Source organism: Halteromyces radiatus (assembly GCF_025201355.1).
Source record: "Halteromyces radiatus strain CBS 162.75 chromosome Unknown BX664scaffold_2, whole genome shotgun sequence".
NCBI classification, from domain to species: Eukaryota; Fungi; Mucoromycota; class Mucoromycetes; order Mucorales; family Cunninghamellaceae; genus Halteromyces; species Halteromyces radiatus.
In genome coordinates, this window is record NW_026251688.1 from 2,965,597 (window position 1) to 2,982,524 (window position 16,928).

The 16,928-nt window shown below is 31.9% G+C and overlaps 6 protein-coding genes across 6 annotated transcripts; 2 read left to right on the forward strand and 4 right to left on the reverse strand.

The window, feature by feature from the left end:
• Positions 1–1,316: 1,316 nt before the first annotated feature.
• Positions 1,317–3,163, reverse strand: BX664DRAFT_275876 (ammonium transporter AmtB-like domain-containing protein). The gene is made up of 4 exons (XM_051541306.1): positions 2,961–3,163; positions 2,692–2,833; positions 1,930–2,624; positions 1,317–1,859 (listed from the first exon to the last, which is right to left on the reverse strand). Exons 1-4 carry the CDS (start codon positions 3,150–3,152, stop codon positions 1,455–1,457), a joined length of 1,434 nt encoding a protein of 477 aa, XP_051403497.1. The 5' UTR covers positions 3,153–3,163; the 3' UTR covers positions 1,317–1,454.
• Positions 3,164–3,414: 251 nt separating this feature from the next.
• Positions 3,415–5,004, reverse strand: BX664DRAFT_325969 (WD40-repeat-containing domain protein). The gene is made up of 7 exons (XM_051544128.1): positions 4,875–5,004; positions 4,696–4,815; positions 4,488–4,615; positions 4,388–4,431; positions 4,085–4,310; positions 3,830–4,016; positions 3,415–3,767 (listed from the first exon to the last, which is right to left on the reverse strand). The coding sequence occupies exons 1-7, from the start codon at positions 4,973–4,975 to the stop codon at positions 3,593–3,595; spliced, it is 981 nt and encodes a 326-aa protein (XP_051403498.1). The 5' UTR covers positions 4,976–5,004; the 3' UTR covers positions 3,415–3,592.
• Positions 5,005–5,173: 169 nt separating this feature from the next.
• BX664DRAFT_356523 (WD40-repeat-containing domain protein) lies at positions 5,174–7,287 on the forward strand. The gene is made up of 5 exons (XM_051547893.1): positions 5,174–5,529; positions 5,631–5,704; positions 5,784–5,825; positions 5,887–6,234; positions 6,305–7,287. The coding sequence occupies exons 1-5, from the start codon at positions 5,187–5,189 to the stop codon at positions 7,058–7,060; spliced, it is 1,563 nt and encodes a 520-aa protein (XP_051403499.1). The 5' UTR covers positions 5,174–5,186; the 3' UTR covers positions 7,061–7,287.
• Positions 7,007–9,103, reverse strand: BX664DRAFT_76233 (HAD-like domain-containing protein). The gene is made up of 11 exons (XM_051549730.1): positions 8,943–9,103; positions 8,805–8,833; positions 8,687–8,725; positions 8,523–8,610; positions 8,234–8,446; positions 8,075–8,141; positions 7,900–8,009; positions 7,814–7,822; positions 7,331–7,715; positions 7,149–7,265; positions 7,007–7,056 (listed from the first exon to the last, which is right to left on the reverse strand). The coding sequence occupies exons 1-10, from the start codon at positions 9,069–9,071 to the stop codon at positions 7,228–7,230; spliced, it is 1,107 nt and encodes a 368-aa protein (XP_051403500.1). The 5' UTR covers positions 9,072–9,103; the 3' UTR covers positions 7,007–7,056; positions 7,149–7,227.
• A 1,234-nt stretch (positions 9,104–10,337) lies between these two features.
• On the reverse strand, positions 10,338–12,363 carry BX664DRAFT_312118 (uncharacterized protein; the record flags this gene model as incomplete). Its single annotated transcript, XM_051542592.1, has 10 exons — positions 10,338–10,401; positions 10,661–10,829; positions 10,898–10,967; positions 11,026–11,040; positions 11,124–11,182; positions 11,528–11,679; positions 11,725–11,797; positions 11,858–11,940; positions 12,010–12,114; positions 12,278–12,363. 10 exons carry the CDS (start codon positions 12,361–12,363, stop codon positions 10,338–10,340), a joined length of 876 nt encoding a protein of 291 aa, XP_051403501.1.
• Positions 12,364–13,812: 1,449 nt separating this feature from the next.
• On the forward strand, positions 13,813–16,909 carry BX664DRAFT_378159 (major facilitator superfamily domain-containing protein). Its single transcript, XM_051548813.1, has 13 exons — positions 13,813–14,123; positions 14,197–14,300; positions 14,384–14,487; positions 14,559–14,680; positions 14,767–14,818; positions 14,895–14,941; positions 15,040–15,143; positions 15,201–15,509; positions 15,576–15,666; positions 15,747–15,922; positions 15,998–16,034; positions 16,103–16,323; positions 16,412–16,909. The coding sequence occupies exons 1-13, from the start codon at positions 13,906–13,908 to the stop codon at positions 16,624–16,626; spliced, it is 1,800 nt and encodes a 599-aa protein (XP_051403502.1). The 5' UTR covers positions 13,813–13,905; the 3' UTR covers positions 16,627–16,909.
• Positions 16,910–16,928: the final 19 nt, after the last annotated feature.

Sequence of the window (16,928 nt, forward strand, 5' to 3'; positions counted from 1 at the left end):
GAAAATTATGGTCCTAAAAATGCACTTGAGAAAACATTTGGGACAGTGTAACCATGATGATGAAAGCAATTTTTTTTCTTTTGTCATTTAACAGTAAAATAATAATAATAATAATAATAGTTTACCGTATAAAAAAAAAGTATCCCGTTTTCCTTTTTAGTAACCCGGTCATCTCCGTAGGGACTCCAGGTTCTTTTTTTATTACGATGGAAAAAAAAAAAAAAAACTTGGCAAGGACAAGCTTCACCACTCTTCTTTTTTTTTTTTTTTTCTTTTTCTTTTTTTTTTTTCTTTTTTTTTTCTTATATATATAGAAATGAAGATAAGGATCATGCATGATATATTATTAACTGAATGAATCATCTACTGATTATCCGCGGAAAACAAATTCGAATTTTCCCCCACGGTAGCACAAAGAAAGACTTATTACCAGATTGATTGGTATACTTCTGACAAACAATAGACTCTCATACTTTCCTTTGACATATCATTGATGATGATTGGCTATTATTTTAATAATAGGATAACCTGATTAGAACACATATTTAATGATGATGATGATAAAATAAGTAAAACGATTATCCATTAAAATATATATATATATATAAAAAGAAGAGAATAAAAAGGAAACGGGCTAAAGAAAGTGAGAGTAAAGTAACCAAACAAGGAAAATAGCCTGAATAGTAAAAAAAAAAAAAAAAAAAAAAAAAAATTCCTCCCAGTCCGTCTTCCCGACGGAATAAAGATGAAATAAAAATAATCACTATCCTACTTGTATAAAAGTCGAGTATTTACTGTTCTTTTTTCATAAGACTTAGCGGAATAGATAATTTGCGTAATTGAATCATATGGTTTGCAGGCCATAAAAAAGTGTGATTTGTATGGTATTGATTGTACCAAAAAGAGAATATATAAAAATGAATGGAAAGAAAAATATGGTAAGGAAGGTCCTTCTTTTTTTTTTTTTTGATAGTTTTGAATCACTCTTAACAGCCAAGCTTTCAAAAGGATCAAATTATTGATTTAGCTATGATCATTAAGAAGAGACTATAATAAAGAATAAAAAAGTTTCTAATTAATCATCAATCATCCATTTTCCTTAATATAAAAAAAGAATCACCGCAAATATAATCCAATGCAAACAAATCTTCTCTAATCAGATGCAGAAAGAGAAAAAAATAGATATGGAAAAAACCAGTAATTGATTAGGAATGATAGTAAAAATAATAATTGATCGTATTCGTCCATCCAGAATATTCCCGCATCTTGAATTATAAATGAGAGTTTATTATAATAAAAAAGAAATGAATAATAGAGACAAATATAAAATTAAATGATATAGTACAACTAAAGAATATATATATATAAAAGAAGGGGTATATACACTAGCAAAAGAGAGACCGAAAGAGATCTTGATATAATGAGCTGAAATACATGTTGATAGTGGAGTTTCTTTAATATTGTTGACGTTGCATTTCAATCATATCATCTCTAACTATCCTTTGTTCACCAGTTTCTTGATTGATGGTCACGACTTTCCCAATATGATAATAAGAGAGATGATGATCCGATTTTTGATCTGATGAGAAGCTGATGGCATTGTTGCTGTTATCATGGTTCATTTGATTGTTTTGATTGATGAGGAATTGTTGAATATCATCTTCACGAGGTACTCTCATAGATAAACCAGGAATACGATCCATCACTAGCAAGATGAGGTAAGTCATACAGAACGACCAACAAGCACCAGCAGTGGCATCGGCCATTTGATGAGGTACTTGTATCCAGTTTTGATTTAGCCACCCACCATCGATTACCATATCATCTAATCCTGCAATATATTTTTCAGCAAAAACACCCTATCAACCAAAAAAAAAAAAAAAAAAATTATTTGATTGTAAAATATACATATAAATAAATATCACTTACTGTCAGCACACTTCCTAAATAACCACCAACACCATGAATAGCAAAGACATCGGCCACATCATCAAAATTCAACCAATGTTTCAAATGGGCAGCACAATTACATCCAACACCAGCAAGAAAACCAATAGCAACAGCTGGTCCAGGTCCAACAAAACCTGCCGCAGGAGTAATAGCCACCAAACCCGCCACAGCTCCTGAACAAAAGCTAAGAGCAGAAAATTTTCGTTGTTTCCAATAATCCATACCCATCCATGCAAGAGCACCCACGGAAGCAGCCAGATTTGTCACCAATACAGCCATACCAGCTCGTAAAGTTCCAGAAAGAGCAGATCCACCATTGAAACCAAACCATCCAAACCAAAGAAAAGCACAACCTGTGATTAAATTTGACATATTTTGTGGTTTGCTAATATACAATTGTTGTTGTTGTTGTCCATCTGTTATACCTCGTCCAATAATTAAAGCATAAGCCAAACTTGCAAAACCACTAGTAATATGAACTGGAGTTCCACCTGCAAAGTCAAGTACGCCAAGTTTGTAACTCCATCCATTAGGATTCCATGTCCAACACGCTATCACATCGTAAACTAAAGTCGACCAGATAAATACAAAGACTATTAATGGGAATAAACGTGCTCTTGAAGCAGCTGATCCAATAGCTAAAGCAGGTGTAAGAGAAGCAAACATACATTGAACTATATACAAAAAAAAAAAAAATATTGTTATTGAAAGATTAAATAATATATATATTATTTAACTTACAGATCATAAAAATGAGATCAGGAATATCTTCGCTTCCAATGGAAGGATCACCTAGTACATTACGAAGTAAAGCATTATCAAGATTGCCAATAAAATAAGAAGCTGTTTTACTGAAACAAAGACTATAACCCCAAATAAACCACTGAAAGGAAAAGAAGAAGAAAAAGAAAAAAAAAAAAGGAGTTAAGATATTTCCCGCTATTTTTTATCTGATCCTTTCCTTTTTTAGACAGCGCCTTTTTTTTTTAAAAAAAAAAAAAAAGAATTACCTGGCAAGTGACTACCACCAAACATAAAACACTACACATAATCATAGCTAATGCATTTCTAGAAGTTCTAGCCATTCCAGCATAAAAATATCCCACACCAGGAATCATCAACCATACAAGAGCTGTTGATGCTAATACCCAAGCTATATCTCCTGGAAAATATTGTGAATGATCTGAATTATTCTTATCCATCAATGATATTGTTTAAGAAGGAAAGAAAAAGAAGAAGAAGAAGAAAAAAAAAAGAAAAAGTTCATACGATAAATATCTTTATATAAGAAAAAAAAAAGATAACAGAAATAATATAATTAAAAAAAAAAAAAAGAATGATAGATAAATAAAAAAAAAAAAGCACCTAAACTGACAAAAAACAACGTGTATCCTATTGATAAGAGAGTCATTGCTGATCATTTCTTTTCCAAAATGATGACGAGGATATATAAGAGAAATCAGATAAAATTCTTTATTTCATAATGGTATATGATCAACATACTGTAATTCATTCGAGAAAAAGAAAAGTAAGATACAAACAAATAAAAAAAAAATAAAAATAAAAACTTTCAATAAACATATAGTCTATTCATCTATCTACAGCATCTATCTATCAATACGTTATCCTTATCAGCGGAACTTCAATAAATTTGCCATAAACTGATGCGGTGATCCTTCGAACAACCTACTAACCAATGTTGCTCATTATCTTGACCTATCATCCAACTTTTAGCAAAATCCACATAATATACACTATCACGATGATATGATAAGATTGCCAAAGGTTTCATTGTTTTGACAGAGTAAACTCGAATGCTAACAGAAAAAAAAAAGGTCAATTGATTCAAATCAATATCATTTATATTTATATATCTTACTTTCCATCATAACCACCAGTAGCCCAAATCTTATTATCTTTTCTTAAGGCTACACTTGCTGTCCCTGATTTCTTTGTTTTGATTTTCTTGATGATTTGTCCATTTGTTAAATCGTATTTTATTACTTGATTATCGAGTGATCCTGATAATGCATAGCCTTCTATGACTGATCCTATCAAACATAATACTAAAAAAAAAAATAATCATTAATTATCTTTTGGTACCACTTTTAGTTTTATTTATAGTTAGTATTACCTGGTTTTTCGTGACAATGCATCTGCCATACTAATCGGACATTCTTTGTCTCTAAATGACATTGCCATAATACCATCGTACCATTTTCGTAGCCTGCTAAAATATCGATAATTGGGTATTTTTGTTCCATAAATTGTAAAGCCATACAAATTCGTCTTTGTTCATTATTTTGATCACCAATATTTTGAATTACCCATGTTCGTTTTGTAAGGTTGTAGATATCCATCTAAGTTTCAAGTCAGTACATTTTTCTTTTTTTTTTAAAAAAAAAAATCTCTTTTTCTTTTATATGTAGATATATACCTGAAAAGGGCTTGCTATTGAAGGGAAACAGATCATTGTGTCACCTATACAAATTACCCTATCATCAATATCCTTCTTAATATCTTTTTTTAAGTCTTACCATTGGTTTTTGTGAGTGATAATTGACAATAAGTAATGGAATCATAGGGTAATGAATCAACCAATCGTGGTGAATCATTAGAATTAAAATCAAGTTGCCATACATGGATCATATTGTCACGACCCTGACTATATAAAGTGTAAATAAGGAAAAAAAGAACTGAGATAATAATAAGAGAAAGATATACTTCTTTTTTTTTCCCTTTTACCTTACTACTTTATCTTGGTCATACACATGAACACTTAAACAAGGTGCTGAGTGTGCTTTCCATTGGAAAAGAGGCCTTCTTGTTTGAAATAACCAGACAATAATTATACCACTTGCATCACTAAAAGAAATCTATTAAAAAAAAAAAAAGAAAGAACTTTTCTTTTTTTTTTCCTTTACCAAGAAATAATATATTTGTCATCATTAAAAAAGTGTACATTATTAACATCGTCTTGATGACCACGAAAGATATATTCAGGTTGAGGAGGTGATTGTTGCATAAAATGAAGTAACAAAAAAAAAAAAGATCGAAAGGGAAAAAGAAGAGGACGGGGAATGAATACGTGATCCACTACATATTCTCGAGGTGGCTTTTTCTTCCTTACTGGTTGCGCCCCGAAACTTTTTTTATTTTTTTCCCTTTTTTTCTTTTTTCTTTTTTTCTTCATTCTTTCTTTTCAATATTTTTTTTTTTTTTTACTCACGTCAACTATGAAAGACGCTTTTTTCACAACTTCCACCACAAAGAAAAGAAAACGATCTAACGGTATCAATAATAACAATTCTTCTTCTACTTTACCCAAACGATCTACTTCTAGATCCAACGACTCTAACAAAGGATACCGTTTACAGTCCAAGACAAGTAACAACAAGGACGAAGACAAGGACGACGACGAAGATGCATCTCTTGAAAATGGTCCTAGCAATATCGACGAATTAGATCTAGAAGCTAGTGATGTTGAATCATCAGAAGAAGAACTGGAAGAAACTGCAGCTGAAAAACGGGTACGACTGGCTAAAGCATATTTGGACAAGATTCAAGACGATCTAGCGGGTAATCTATTTTTTTTTTCAAAAGAATAGACTTTATTTATTCTTTTATTCAATCATACTCAATTCCTTTTCTTTTCTTTTTTTTTTTTTTTTCTTTTGTAGAGGATTTCGCTGGCGGATTCGATGCTGCTGATCTAGATCGAGATTTGATCGCTGAACGATTAAGACACGATGATGTAAGTTTTCAGGGCCATGAAAGATCTATTTTAAAGGATATAATTGTTTTCTTATCCTTCTCTTTTTTTTTCTTTTTAGGATGAAGCAGCTGGTAAATTACATCGACGTGTTGCCGATCGAGTAAGTTTTATAGACAACCAATAATGAAGTAGACGGACTAACTAGATATTTGTTACTTTAGTTCGATTATACAGCATTGAATGAATTATCTATTCCATTACGACGTGGACATCAATTATCAGTAACGGCAGTGGCACTTACTGATAATGGATTATACTTTTACTCTGGTTCCAAGGATGGATCTATTATTAAATGGGATGCAAAAACATTAAACAAGTTACATGTGTTTCCAGGTGGACGTAAAGGTGTTAAGAACTTTTTAGGTCATACGGATCATGTTTACTGCTTAGCAACAAGTTCAGATAATCAATATTTAGCAAGTGGTGGAAAGGATAAGATTATCAATATTTGGTCTATCAAGGAAGACAAACATATTGCTACTTTCACTCAACATCGTGATGCTGTTTCGGTAAGGAAATAGTAATAATAATAATAAAAAAATAATAATTGGATACTGATTAATATTTTGGAAATAATAGGGTGTGGTTTTCCGCAAAGGTCACAATCAATTATATTCAGTCTCTCACGACAGAACAGTCAAAGTATGGAATATTGATGAAAAGTCATACGTTGAAACTTTATTTGGACATCAAGATCAAATCACAGCTATCGATACCCTTGGTCGCGAACGATGTGTGTCTACAGGTGGACGGGACAAGACAACTCGATTGTGGAAGATTGTAGAAGAATCACAATTAGTATATCGAGGTGGTGTATCAACAAAGAATAAGGATGGAAGCAACAGGCCTTTGTACGTGGAAGGATCTTTGGATTGTCTTGCTCAAATCGATGAAAGCACATTTGTTACCGGTGGCGATAGTGGCGTCATTTCTCTATGGGACATTAATCGTAAAAAACCAGTCTTCACCTCTAATCAATCACATGGCATTCAAACCTATGAAAATCTCGACGATCATCAAACCATCGATACTCCCTTTTGGATCACAGCTATTGCCAGTTTGCATTATGCTGATTTGTTTGTTTCTGGCTCTTGGGATGGTTTTATACGGTTTTGGAAAATCGCGGCAGATAACAAATCATTTACTCAAGTAGGTCAACTCGCGGTGAAAGGTGTTGTCAATAGTTTACAAATCAAAACCATCTCGCCTGGAAATCGCACAGTTCTGGTCATTGGTCTGGGTCAAGAATTACGATTAGGTAGATGGCTACGATTGAAGAAGGATGTCAAGAATGGATCCAAAATAGTAGAATTACCATTCCTCTCCAAGAACTAGATTTATTTTGATTTACATAGTTAGATTCTTTTTCCTTTTATTATATTCATATATACACACACACAAAAGCACATTCATTTTTATTTACATAGTTCCAATTCCACAAGACACCAATTATCATATAGTACTATTATTCCTTTGATTCTTCAGCATCCTCTTTTTTTTTTTCAACATTGTATTATCAAATAAAACTTTGCAACAACAACTATTACATACAAATAAAAAAGACATCAAATTTTTTTTTATTGATACAAAATATAAACTATTTACTTTCTTCCTTGTTGATGGCCCATCTTACTGCATCCAAGACATTGTCACATACTACATCTGCTGGATATTCTTGAGAGTTACCAGGACCAGTATGTACACCAGTACGAACCAATAAACTTGACCATCCATGAGCATTAGCCCCCTTGATATCAGCTGCAGGATTATCTCCAATAGCATAAACATGCTCAGGCACAAATGGTTCACCATAGAGTGTTTGATGATGACGGGAAATTACTCGTTCTGCATAAAAGTAGGTTGCGCCATGTGGTTTGCCAAATGATTCCGATATTAGTGATCCACCTGTCAATGCCTTATATAACCCTTCCAATGCTTCCTTGAATGCACCTTGTCCAAGTCTTGGGGTTGGGAAATCCGTGCTCCAGATCTATTGAAATAATAGAGATAATATCAAAAAAAAAAAAAAAAAAAAAGGGTCATTCATTTTTTCTTATTTCTTGATTGTCTTTCCTATTAGTTTCATACCAGATCATTCTATATAATGGAAATAAAGATTATAGTGAGTTGATGATAATATCACAACTTTTTCTTTTTTTAATTGATAAATTTACGTTGGAGAAATAGACAGGCATGGATTGAGTACTAAAGTCCTTTTTCATCGTCCCTATGATTCCATCATGAGAGCACAAAGCGTCTAGCATCACTTGAAGATCACGGCCCCCTAAAAATAAAAAGAAAAAAGAAGTTAGTCATTCATGATCAATCCGCTTAGAAGAAGGTACTTGCAATCAAAAGAATCGTGGAACATCATCACCGCTTCGATGGGTAATGTCGAGTAATCTTGATAAGCAGCCTTTCATGTAAGTTACCAGTACATAAAATATAAACGTCGTCAATATCACAATCATTATCTTTACTACGTATAGTACATTGAATCTAATTTACCTCAGTGATGTCCTTGGGTTGACTATAAGGCCATAACGAGTTATTCCAATGATGTAGGTCTTGAGGAGTTACTACATTATCAAATCCATACCCTTTAGCCAAATCAGCACATATCTTGCCTTTTCCACCAACCACGAGTACTCGTTTTTCCTTGTATTTCTTGGTCAACATTTGCATAGGAGAATGAGACAAAATCACTTGATCGGGTGAAATCTATAGTAAACATCATCGTTATTTGACATCATATAATGAATAATTCGTTTTTTAGCTCAACATTTTTTTTTTTTACCTCTACATCAATAAGGTTAGATACTTGATTCGCTTTTGCTGCTTCCGTCATCCCACCACCATTGGTCAGTAATACAAAAGGGACACGTCTATATAACATTAAAATTAAACCTTTTCAAATGGACTCTAACTTGTTACTTTCTATAAATATCCTATTATCATTACCTATTCTGAGGATTGTCACCATTTAACAGTTGAATAGCTCTATGGTATGACCCCAAGGGAACAAAAAAAAAAAAGTAGTAAGTACCCTGTTATTTTTTTTCAAATAGATTTATCTTACGATTTTGCCTCGGCAATTGGTTTCTTGCCCTATCATATACAATAATAATAGTATTAATAATAAAAAGAGAAGGACAGGTTTTATAATTCATATAGAAAAAATAGGAGTAAAGGCATTATCTACTGTTCTTTCATTTACCTTCAAAAGGACACCATCAATATCAAAAGCAAATGCATAGTTTGGTTTTTTGGCTATTGAACTTGTAGTCAAAAAACGAATGGATCTATGAAAAGAGTGAATGGTGTTGTAAAACGAACGCGAAAACATGGAAAAGAAAGAAAGAAAAGAAAGAGTGTATGAGAGGGGTGAGAAAAAAAAAAAGGTTTATCCAATAAGCTAGATCCGCTAAATTGGCGGCTTCGGGAAATTTTTATCCGAAATCTTTTTAAGGGTGACCCTTCCTTTTTTTTTTTCTTGCACTCTTTTTCTTCTCTTTTCTTTTTTTTTTTTTTTTGTATTGACTTTAGTGTTAGTATATCATTTTAGTAGTGTTTATTAGTCTTTAGTAGTTAAACTTTTATTTAATAAAGACTTTACTTTTATTGAAATCACTTCATTACATGTCAATGCAATTGATTCCATCTTCGAATGTACCTTTTTTTTTATATGTGAATGCGTTCCTTTTTATTTTACTTTTTTTTTTTATATAGATAAGAGAAACGATACGATTCCAATATTCTTCATTTCGATATAAGTTTTTACTGTAGATTAGTTACTACGACAAACCAATGACTTCGTCACCAAACCACACTACTTGTGAAATAAATAGTGATACTCTTTCTAAAAACGTTTTTTTCTTCTATTCTTTGTTTTTCTTTATATTTTCCTTTTCTTTACTATAGTGATATCTACATAAATAACAACATATGTCGTATCAGCGTGTAATAAAAAATAAAAAGAATGATTCATACATATATAATACATCTTGTAGATGACCCCATTTATATGTAATAAAAATAGTTGTAATAAAATAAAACCTTTATTGAATAAAAAAAAGTATGTAATCTAACGACTACACTAATGTATATAATAAAACCATAAAGAAAAAAGTCAATGGAAGAGAAAAAGAAAAGAAAAGAAAAAAAAATAAAAAGGCTTCACCATTTTGGGTGAATTTATTCAATTCCTGGTCAGGCATAAACGTTCATGCGGGAGTCCATCATCTAAACAGCATGGTCCACTGGTGAATGCCAGTGTCATTGTAAGAAAGCTCATTACATAAATAGATAAAATACATATACTTTGATTTTTTTTTTCAAATCGAGTAACATACCATTACCTGATACTATATATGGATATAACAGATAAATAGACATATGGATGGGTAGATTGAATGATTGAATAATAAAAAAGTTTGCTATACAGCATTTTATTGAAATAATATACTTAATAATATACATATATAAAGATAAAATAAAACGAAGTGCTCTTCCAACCTGATGGGTGCATTTCAAGAAATTGTATTCGATTGTCGTTGTTGTTGATAGTCGTAGATGCAGGCAGAGAAGAGAATGTAGTAAGACCAGCAGGAATTCAAATAAGACGTATAACCATTGTTGGAAGTGCCTTGATGCAGAAACTACCCTTGGCATTGATCCTTTTTGCTAATCACATTTTCACAAGCTTCAGTAAACTGTGGGTAATATCAGCTTCGACGCCATCGGCTTTGTCCTCTACAATGCGTTCCAACTTGATTCAATAACAATCATTTGACCCATAGAATTCCTCTATATCATATTGACAACAACTAGCAATCATAACTTCAGGTAAGATACAGATTATTTGTATAAAAAAGTATCATATAATAAAAAAAAAATACATCAGATCACCATCAGCTTGAAAATAATACTTCTTACAAGGTTTGTTCCAAAAAAAAAAAAAAGAATCCTGCCATAATAATACACTTTGCTTGCATATTGGGTGCATCCTTGAGAGTTTGTTCCATTTCTGGTTCACATCCTGATATCTTGATTGTTGATGAAGAGGACGGCAAGAAAGTAGTCATTTCAATATTAGTTGCAATCTCTAAAGGAAAAAGAAGAAAACCAAACGTTTTGATAAATGATGAATATAAATTGAGTTAACGTACTCACGTCGTTTTCGAAGTTCAACCAGAGGTGTTTTTGCACATTTAGTATTGCTTTCATATAGAGTCAAATCGTACTACAAACGCATCACGTTGGTCCAATAGTATATTCAATCAGTTGATCTTGATCTGTACCCATTTAAACGTTCTCTATGCATATAAATGTGTACAGTAAATTAGAAAAAAAAAAAAAAAAAACAGGCAGAGTCCATAGAAAAGTCGAGATAACTTACCAAACAAAAGGGTTGCTTCACTACCATCAATAACAAAACGACCAAAAGACACCAACCTTCTATTATCCAATAGCAGATACTATACAATTAGAATATAATGGAAACAACAAGAAAAAAAAAAAAAGAAAAAGAAAAGAAAAGAGAAGATACGAGCATTTGAGCCTTTTTTCGCGGAGTTGATTTTCCTTGATCGCATAGAATAATCATTATTTGATAGCTTCAATGGGATTAGACATAAAACACAATATAAAAGACATTTTTTTTTTATTTTCTCCTTTCTTTTGTTTTTCTTTCTTCTACAAAACACAAAAAAAAAAAAAAATTCAAAATCCAAAAATCAAAAAAAAAAATTATTTGCTTCTTTTTGGCTGCTTCCTTATTGGTATCTTCTTCTTTCCGTTCACCTGGTTCACGCAACAGAACACTCTCATCCTTGTTTGTGATTCTTGTTTCCCCGTGTTCCTCGTTGTTCTTGGTCTCGTTGTGCCTTTGGTTGTCTGTCCTTGCTGTCTGTCTCTCTTCCTTGCTGTCTGTCTCTCTTCCTTGCTGTCTGGATCTTTTTTTTTTTTTTTTTTTTTTTTTTTACCATTATGATATTTACACTATCCTTTTGCGTCGCGCACATCCTGGATGGGTTGATGCGTGGCGACCGTGCCTCAGAGCCGGAGGGTCTTCTTGTTTTTTTTTGGTAAGTGCACGTTCACAAATAATGTTTAGTTGATCATAACACTAACCATTTTTCCATTTCTTCTTTTCAACCACCGAAATGGGGTGAAAATACCGTCGATAGAAAATAAGTAGGCCCCGAGAAGAAGTGCTACATATTTTTTTCGCAGTGAAAAATTATAGAATAAAGTGTTGCCACATCCTATGAAGTCGATATGACATCTGAAAACAACGAATAGAATCAGCTTTCAAGAGGATGGTGATAACGATCATACTTTTGATAGCTCTCATAACAGTAACGAGATACTCTTGTTTGTAGCAATATCTAATTATGTTGGATGGAATAGTTGAATGATTAAATAATAAATATGGAGAATACTTGATATGATGACAATGAAAATAAAAACAATAATGATGATAATGACATATAAATATGAGTTTATTAATATAAGAACAGACTATATACAAAATATCAATATTAACACTACCGTTCACATGAAAGAATCAGTATAATAGGAGGCAAAGGAGACAGAGTGAAACCAATAAATTCAGAAAGATTACCAAAAAGATACATCTTTATCCCGGTTAATTTGTTGGCCTATCCAATTGATCCGGTCCATATATCCCATCTAGTTCGATCGTGCATCCATTTAGCCGAATTCTGTGGCGGTGTCCACCCGATTGACCCAGTCGTCTAGCCCATCCATATATGTAAAGTAAAAAAGATCATCTAAACTTATTGGAGGAAAGGCAGGAAGAGAGAGAATGAGGTGTAAAGAAAAAAAAGAAAAATAAAAGAATGAATGGAAAATAGAGAAACGAATAGAAGGTGAGAACAAGGAAAAGAAAAGAAAAAAAAAAAGAGTACCTTACTAGTAAAGGAGACAATATAACACCATACACGGATTCCTTTTTTTTTTTTTCCTATAGATCTTGATAGAGATCTCAAAAAAGAAAAGAATCATAAAGGTGGACTGGTGTCCTTGTTCAATATTATTACTTCTTTACATTACCTTTTTTACCTCCAGCACCATTGTCTGAATGAAAAGAGAAGGAAGTTTACATAGGTTGGAAAGGAAAGAAAGGGAAAATAGAGTTTTGACCTCTTTTAAATCTGGGATTTAAATTTGTAATGGTAAACAAAAGTTGGGATGCATTGATGATCTATTACAGTTTACTTGTCTATAACCGTTATCATGGTTCCCATTCTTTATGATTGACTATTTTCTTCATCATCATCCATCATCCATCATCATCCATCATCCATCATCCAGCATCATTCATCATCCATCATCCAGCATCATCATCATCCATCATCCATCATCATCATCATCATCAGATATACAGTAGTCTCCTTTTACCAACATTCCATACAGATTTGATGATACTGTAAGCAAAGAATAAACTTGAGTCCTATTTTTTTTTTATTTTGAATAAACATTACAATGTGATTGCTTTGAAAGACAGTTCATCTACTGCATTCATCTATTGTCATATAATATTACCGTGGTAAACAAAAATACTGCGGATCGAATAATTAACCAACAAAAAAAAAGTTCCTTTTCGGGATAAAATCTGTTTCAAAGGATTATATGATCATACGTAACCAGCTTATTACAAGATAAGATGACTTCTCATTGGCAGACCTGAAAAAAAAAAAAAAGCGCCTACCAGAAAATGATTTTTTTTTTTGTATGACCCGAGAAGCCGCCTTACTATAGAATTGAAAATGACCATTCCTTCATGTTATATGAATTAAAACATTTTAACTAGTAGATTTATTAAGTATACCGAAAATCCGCTTGATTTTTTTTCCTATTTACCTTTTCACGTAGATCAATTTTTTTTTTTTGTTTTTGTTTTTTATGTATTCTGATTTCTATTGGTGGATCAAAAACATCAAACTCATTCATTCCGGGTAAATACACCTCCGTGGCGGAAGTGAAATTGTTACACCAACTTTTCGTGGTTGGCCACTATAAAAAAGCAATGGCAGGAAGACCCGATTTTAAAAAACTTTTTTTTTTATTTTCTTCCTTCTTCTTTTGATTTATTATCCCCTTTTTACTTTGTTATTTATTATTTATATTCTGTAACTATAAAATCATTATAGATTATGGGAGAATCTAATACAGCATCTACCAATATATCAGTATCAACAACCATGGAAGAAAAAATCAATAATGTAAATTTAGATCAAAAAGAAACATCCGTAGATGCAACAAAATCAGTAGATCATGATTTGGATAATAAAGCAATTCGATCAAAGAAATTCAAAAGAGGAATGACTTTTCTCGCTCTTCAAGTATCTTTATTCTTAGGTGCTTTAGATGGGTAAATATATGTTATATTCATTTTTTTTTTTTACTCATCTTATTTATTTTATTTATTTATTTATTTATTATAGTACTATTGTGAGTACCTGTTTACCTCGCATTGGATCGGATTTTCAAGAATTCACTATTGCCTCTTGGGTAGCTACTGCTTATATTCTTACTTTTGATGCCTTCCGTAAATATTATTCATTAAAACAAACGTGGGAATGTTTACTAAACTTTTTTGATCTAACATTCTTTTTTTTTTTAAATTATTAGAACCATTGTTTGCTAAATTTTCAGATATTTTTGGTCGCAAATGGACTTTGGTTACTGGTATTTGTATCTTTCTTTTGGGATCATTACTTTGTGGTGTTGCCAAGGTAAAATAATAATAATAACTTATAGTGTTGACCACAAAAATCTAATTAAACTATTGTTTTTTTTCTTTTAGTCGATGATCATGTTGATTATATGTCGTGCAATTGCAGGAATTGGTTCAGCTGGGATTTTCTCTGGTGTGTTTATTATCATCTCGGAAATAGTACCTTTAGAAAAACGTGGAAACTATCAAGGGTAAGTATACAACAAAAAAAATAAACTTTATTTTTATTTTTTTATTTTTTTTTTTTTTTTTGGCTAATAAAATATTTATTTGATAGATTGATCAATGCTGTGTTTGCACTTGCTTCTGTTTTTGGACCACTGATAGGGGTAAATTATCATTAAAAAAACCTTAAATTTAGTGTTGTTGACGCCTTTCTTTTTTTTTTTTTTTTTAATAATATAGGGTGGTTTTACTGATAATTTGACTTGGCGATGGTCTTTTTACATCAAGTAAGTGAATAAAAAAGAAATAATAACAAAAAAAAAAAAAAAAAAAATGGTGAGTTTTACTCAACGATTCATTTCTTTTTTTTTTTTCTTCTCTTTAGCTTACCTATTGGAGGCATTGCTCTCTTGCTATTGATCCTTTTCCTCGACATGCCTACACAAAAATCATCTTTTGTTGACAAATTGAAACGCATTGATTATATTGGTAAGATTGATAAATATAAACTTCGAAATCTTATATACCTTTTTTTATTCTTTATAGGTACTTTTATCGTATTGGTAGCTGCCATTCTCTTTTTACTTGCATTGAATTTTGGTGGTGAAATATTTCCATGGAAATCAGCTGCTGTCATTGTCCCTCTGGTTCTTACTTTTCTTTTGGCTTGTTTATTTCCTGTTATTGAATCCAGATTTGCCCGTGAACCTATCTTACCTCCTCGATTATTTAAAAATCGATCGGTGGTTTCCATTCTTATTACAAACTGGTGGTTTGGTCTCAATTTCTTTGCCATTGTGTATTATCTCCCAGTTTATTTCCAAGTTGTCAAAGGTGATTCTGCCATGTGGTCAGGTAATAGTCAAAATAAAACGAATGAATTAGGTGGTAATTGACTTTTTTTATTATTTCATATATTAGGTATTCGCTTGATTCCTATGCAAATGCTCATCTGTGTTGGTTCTACTTCAGTTGGTTTCCTCATTACTAAAACTGGTGCCTATCGTCCATTGTAAGTACAAAAACCATCATTTATCAGTCAACTATATATCCATGATGTACTTACCTATTTGTTATTACCTCTATTCCTAGTATTTGGTTTGGTACTTCTATCATGACTATGCACGTTGGCCTTATCAGTCTTTTTGATGTGAATACTGATTTCTCCATGATTTATGGTATCACTGTGGTCGGTGGACTTGGTATTGGTTGTATGTTCTCTTCAACTATCATTGGATTACAAGCAGCAGTTGAACCTAAAGATATTGGTAAGAAATAACATGATTGCAGCAAGGACTCAATGTTAATCAATCTATTCACTATTTTCTTTTTCTTCTTTCTAGCTGTTGTCACTGGTCTCGGCAATTTTTCAAGATTACTGTAAGTAAAACATGTTTCTCTATCACGTTGAATTATATTCTTACTTTTTTTTCCTTTCCCTTTTTTAGTGGTGCAGCTGTTGGTATTGCTATTGCAAGTAGTGTGCTCAACTCTGGTCTAAATGAAAGATTACCTAATTTGATTCCTCCTGAATATATTTCTCCTGTTATCAAATCTTCGTTGTTTGTTCGTGATGGCTTACCTGTACAATATCAAGCCGTTACATTACAAGCTTATGCTGATTCTCTTCGTTTGATTTGGTATATCATGATTCCCTTGATTGCCCTGGGTAAGTAAAAAAAAAAAAAAAAAAAAAAAAGGATGTAAGGAAATATTTTTGATATCTGATTATTTCTTAATTTTACTATCCTTTATAGGTATTCTTAGTTCTGCTTTCATCAAACATTATGATCTTCGACGTCCTGGACAAAAGAAACAAAAACAAGAAGAACAACCAGAAAAAAGCACTGATGAGAAGAATGGTGATGAAGTTGTAGTTGAACTACCTTTACCTGCTGCTATGGAATCATCATCCAAGGTGGAAATTGCTGAAACATTGGATCAAGAAAATGACAAGAAACCTTCAAACTAGATAGGCCTCCATCGATGATACATCCCCTATTTATTTGTATTATTCTTATTTACTTTACTCATTCCACCTGTTCTTTTTTTTTTTAAGAAAAAAAAAGATACAATGCATAGTGTGATATCATACTGTAGTATATTTTCATTATTATTCTTATCTATTCCTATAGAGTATTTATCTTCTTTTTTTTTTATCTCAATTGTGTAATTTACTCTACCATATAACTAGCTCATACGTACATCATTACATTATCTCAAATAAAGCGTTTTTTTTTTCTTTTACCACTGGAAGAACGATGGTCTATTGTT

Excerpts from the sequence above, each read along its gene's own strand:
- BX664DRAFT_275876 (XM_051541306.1), bottom strand. The coding sequence starts at position 3,152 with ATGGATAAGAATAATTCAGATCATTCACAATATTTTCCAGGAGATATA. Across the intron at positions 2,834-2,960 it reads TGGTGGTAGTCACTTGCCAG|TGGTTTATTTGGGGTTATAG; the intron begins GTAATTCTTTTT and ends TTTTCCTTTCAG. Across the intron at positions 1,860-1,929 it reads ATTTAGGAAGTGTGCTGACA|GGTGTTTTTGCTGAAAAATA; the intron begins GTAAGTGATATT and ends TTTGGTTGATAG.
- BX664DRAFT_325969 (XM_051544128.1), bottom strand. The coding sequence starts at position 4,975 with ATGCAACAATCACCTCCTCAACCTGAATATATCTTTCGTGGTCATCAA. Across the intron at positions 4,311-4,387 it reads CAATAGCAAGCCCTTTTCAG|ATGGATATCTACAACCTTAC; the intron begins GTATATATCTAC and ends CTTGAAACTTAG. Across the intron at positions 3,768-3,829 it reads ACTGGTGGTTATGATGGAAA|CATTCGAGTTTACTCTGTCA; the intron begins GTAAGATATATA and ends TTTTTCTGTTAG.
- BX664DRAFT_356523 (XM_051547893.1), top strand. The coding sequence starts at position 5,187 with ATGAAAGACGCTTTTTTCACAACTTCCACCACAAAGAAAAGAAAACGA. Across the intron at positions 5,530-5,630 it reads GATTCAAGACGATCTAGCGG|AGGATTTCGCTGGCGGATTC; the intron begins GTAATCTATTTT and ends TTTCTTTTGTAG. Across the intron at positions 5,705-5,783 it reads AACGATTAAGACACGATGAT|GATGAAGCAGCTGGTAAATT; the intron begins GTAAGTTTTCAG and ends TTTTCTTTTTAG.
- BX664DRAFT_76233 (XM_051549730.1), bottom strand. The coding sequence starts at position 9,071 with ATGTTTTCGCGTTCGTTTTACAACACCATTCACTCTTTTCATAGATCC. Across the intron at positions 8,142-8,233 it reads AACCCAAGGACATCACTGAG|GCTGCTTATCAAGATTACTC; the intron begins GTAAATTAGATT and ends CTTACATGAAAG. Across the intron at positions 7,266-7,330 it reads GGCCATCAACAAGGAAGAAA|TTGTTGTTGCAAAGTTTTAT; the intron begins GTAAATAGTTTA and ends TGTATGTAATAG.
- BX664DRAFT_378159 (XM_051548813.1), top strand. The coding sequence starts at position 13,906 with ATGGGAGAATCTAATACAGCATCTACCAATATATCAGTATCAACAACC. Across the intron at positions 14,819-14,894 it reads TTTTTGGACCACTGATAGGG|GGTGGTTTTACTGATAATTT; the intron begins GTAAATTATCAT and ends TTAATAATATAG. Across the intron at positions 16,324-16,411 it reads GATTCCCTTGATTGCCCTGG|GTATTCTTAGTTCTGCTTTC; the intron begins GTAAGTAAAAAA and ends TATCCTTTATAG.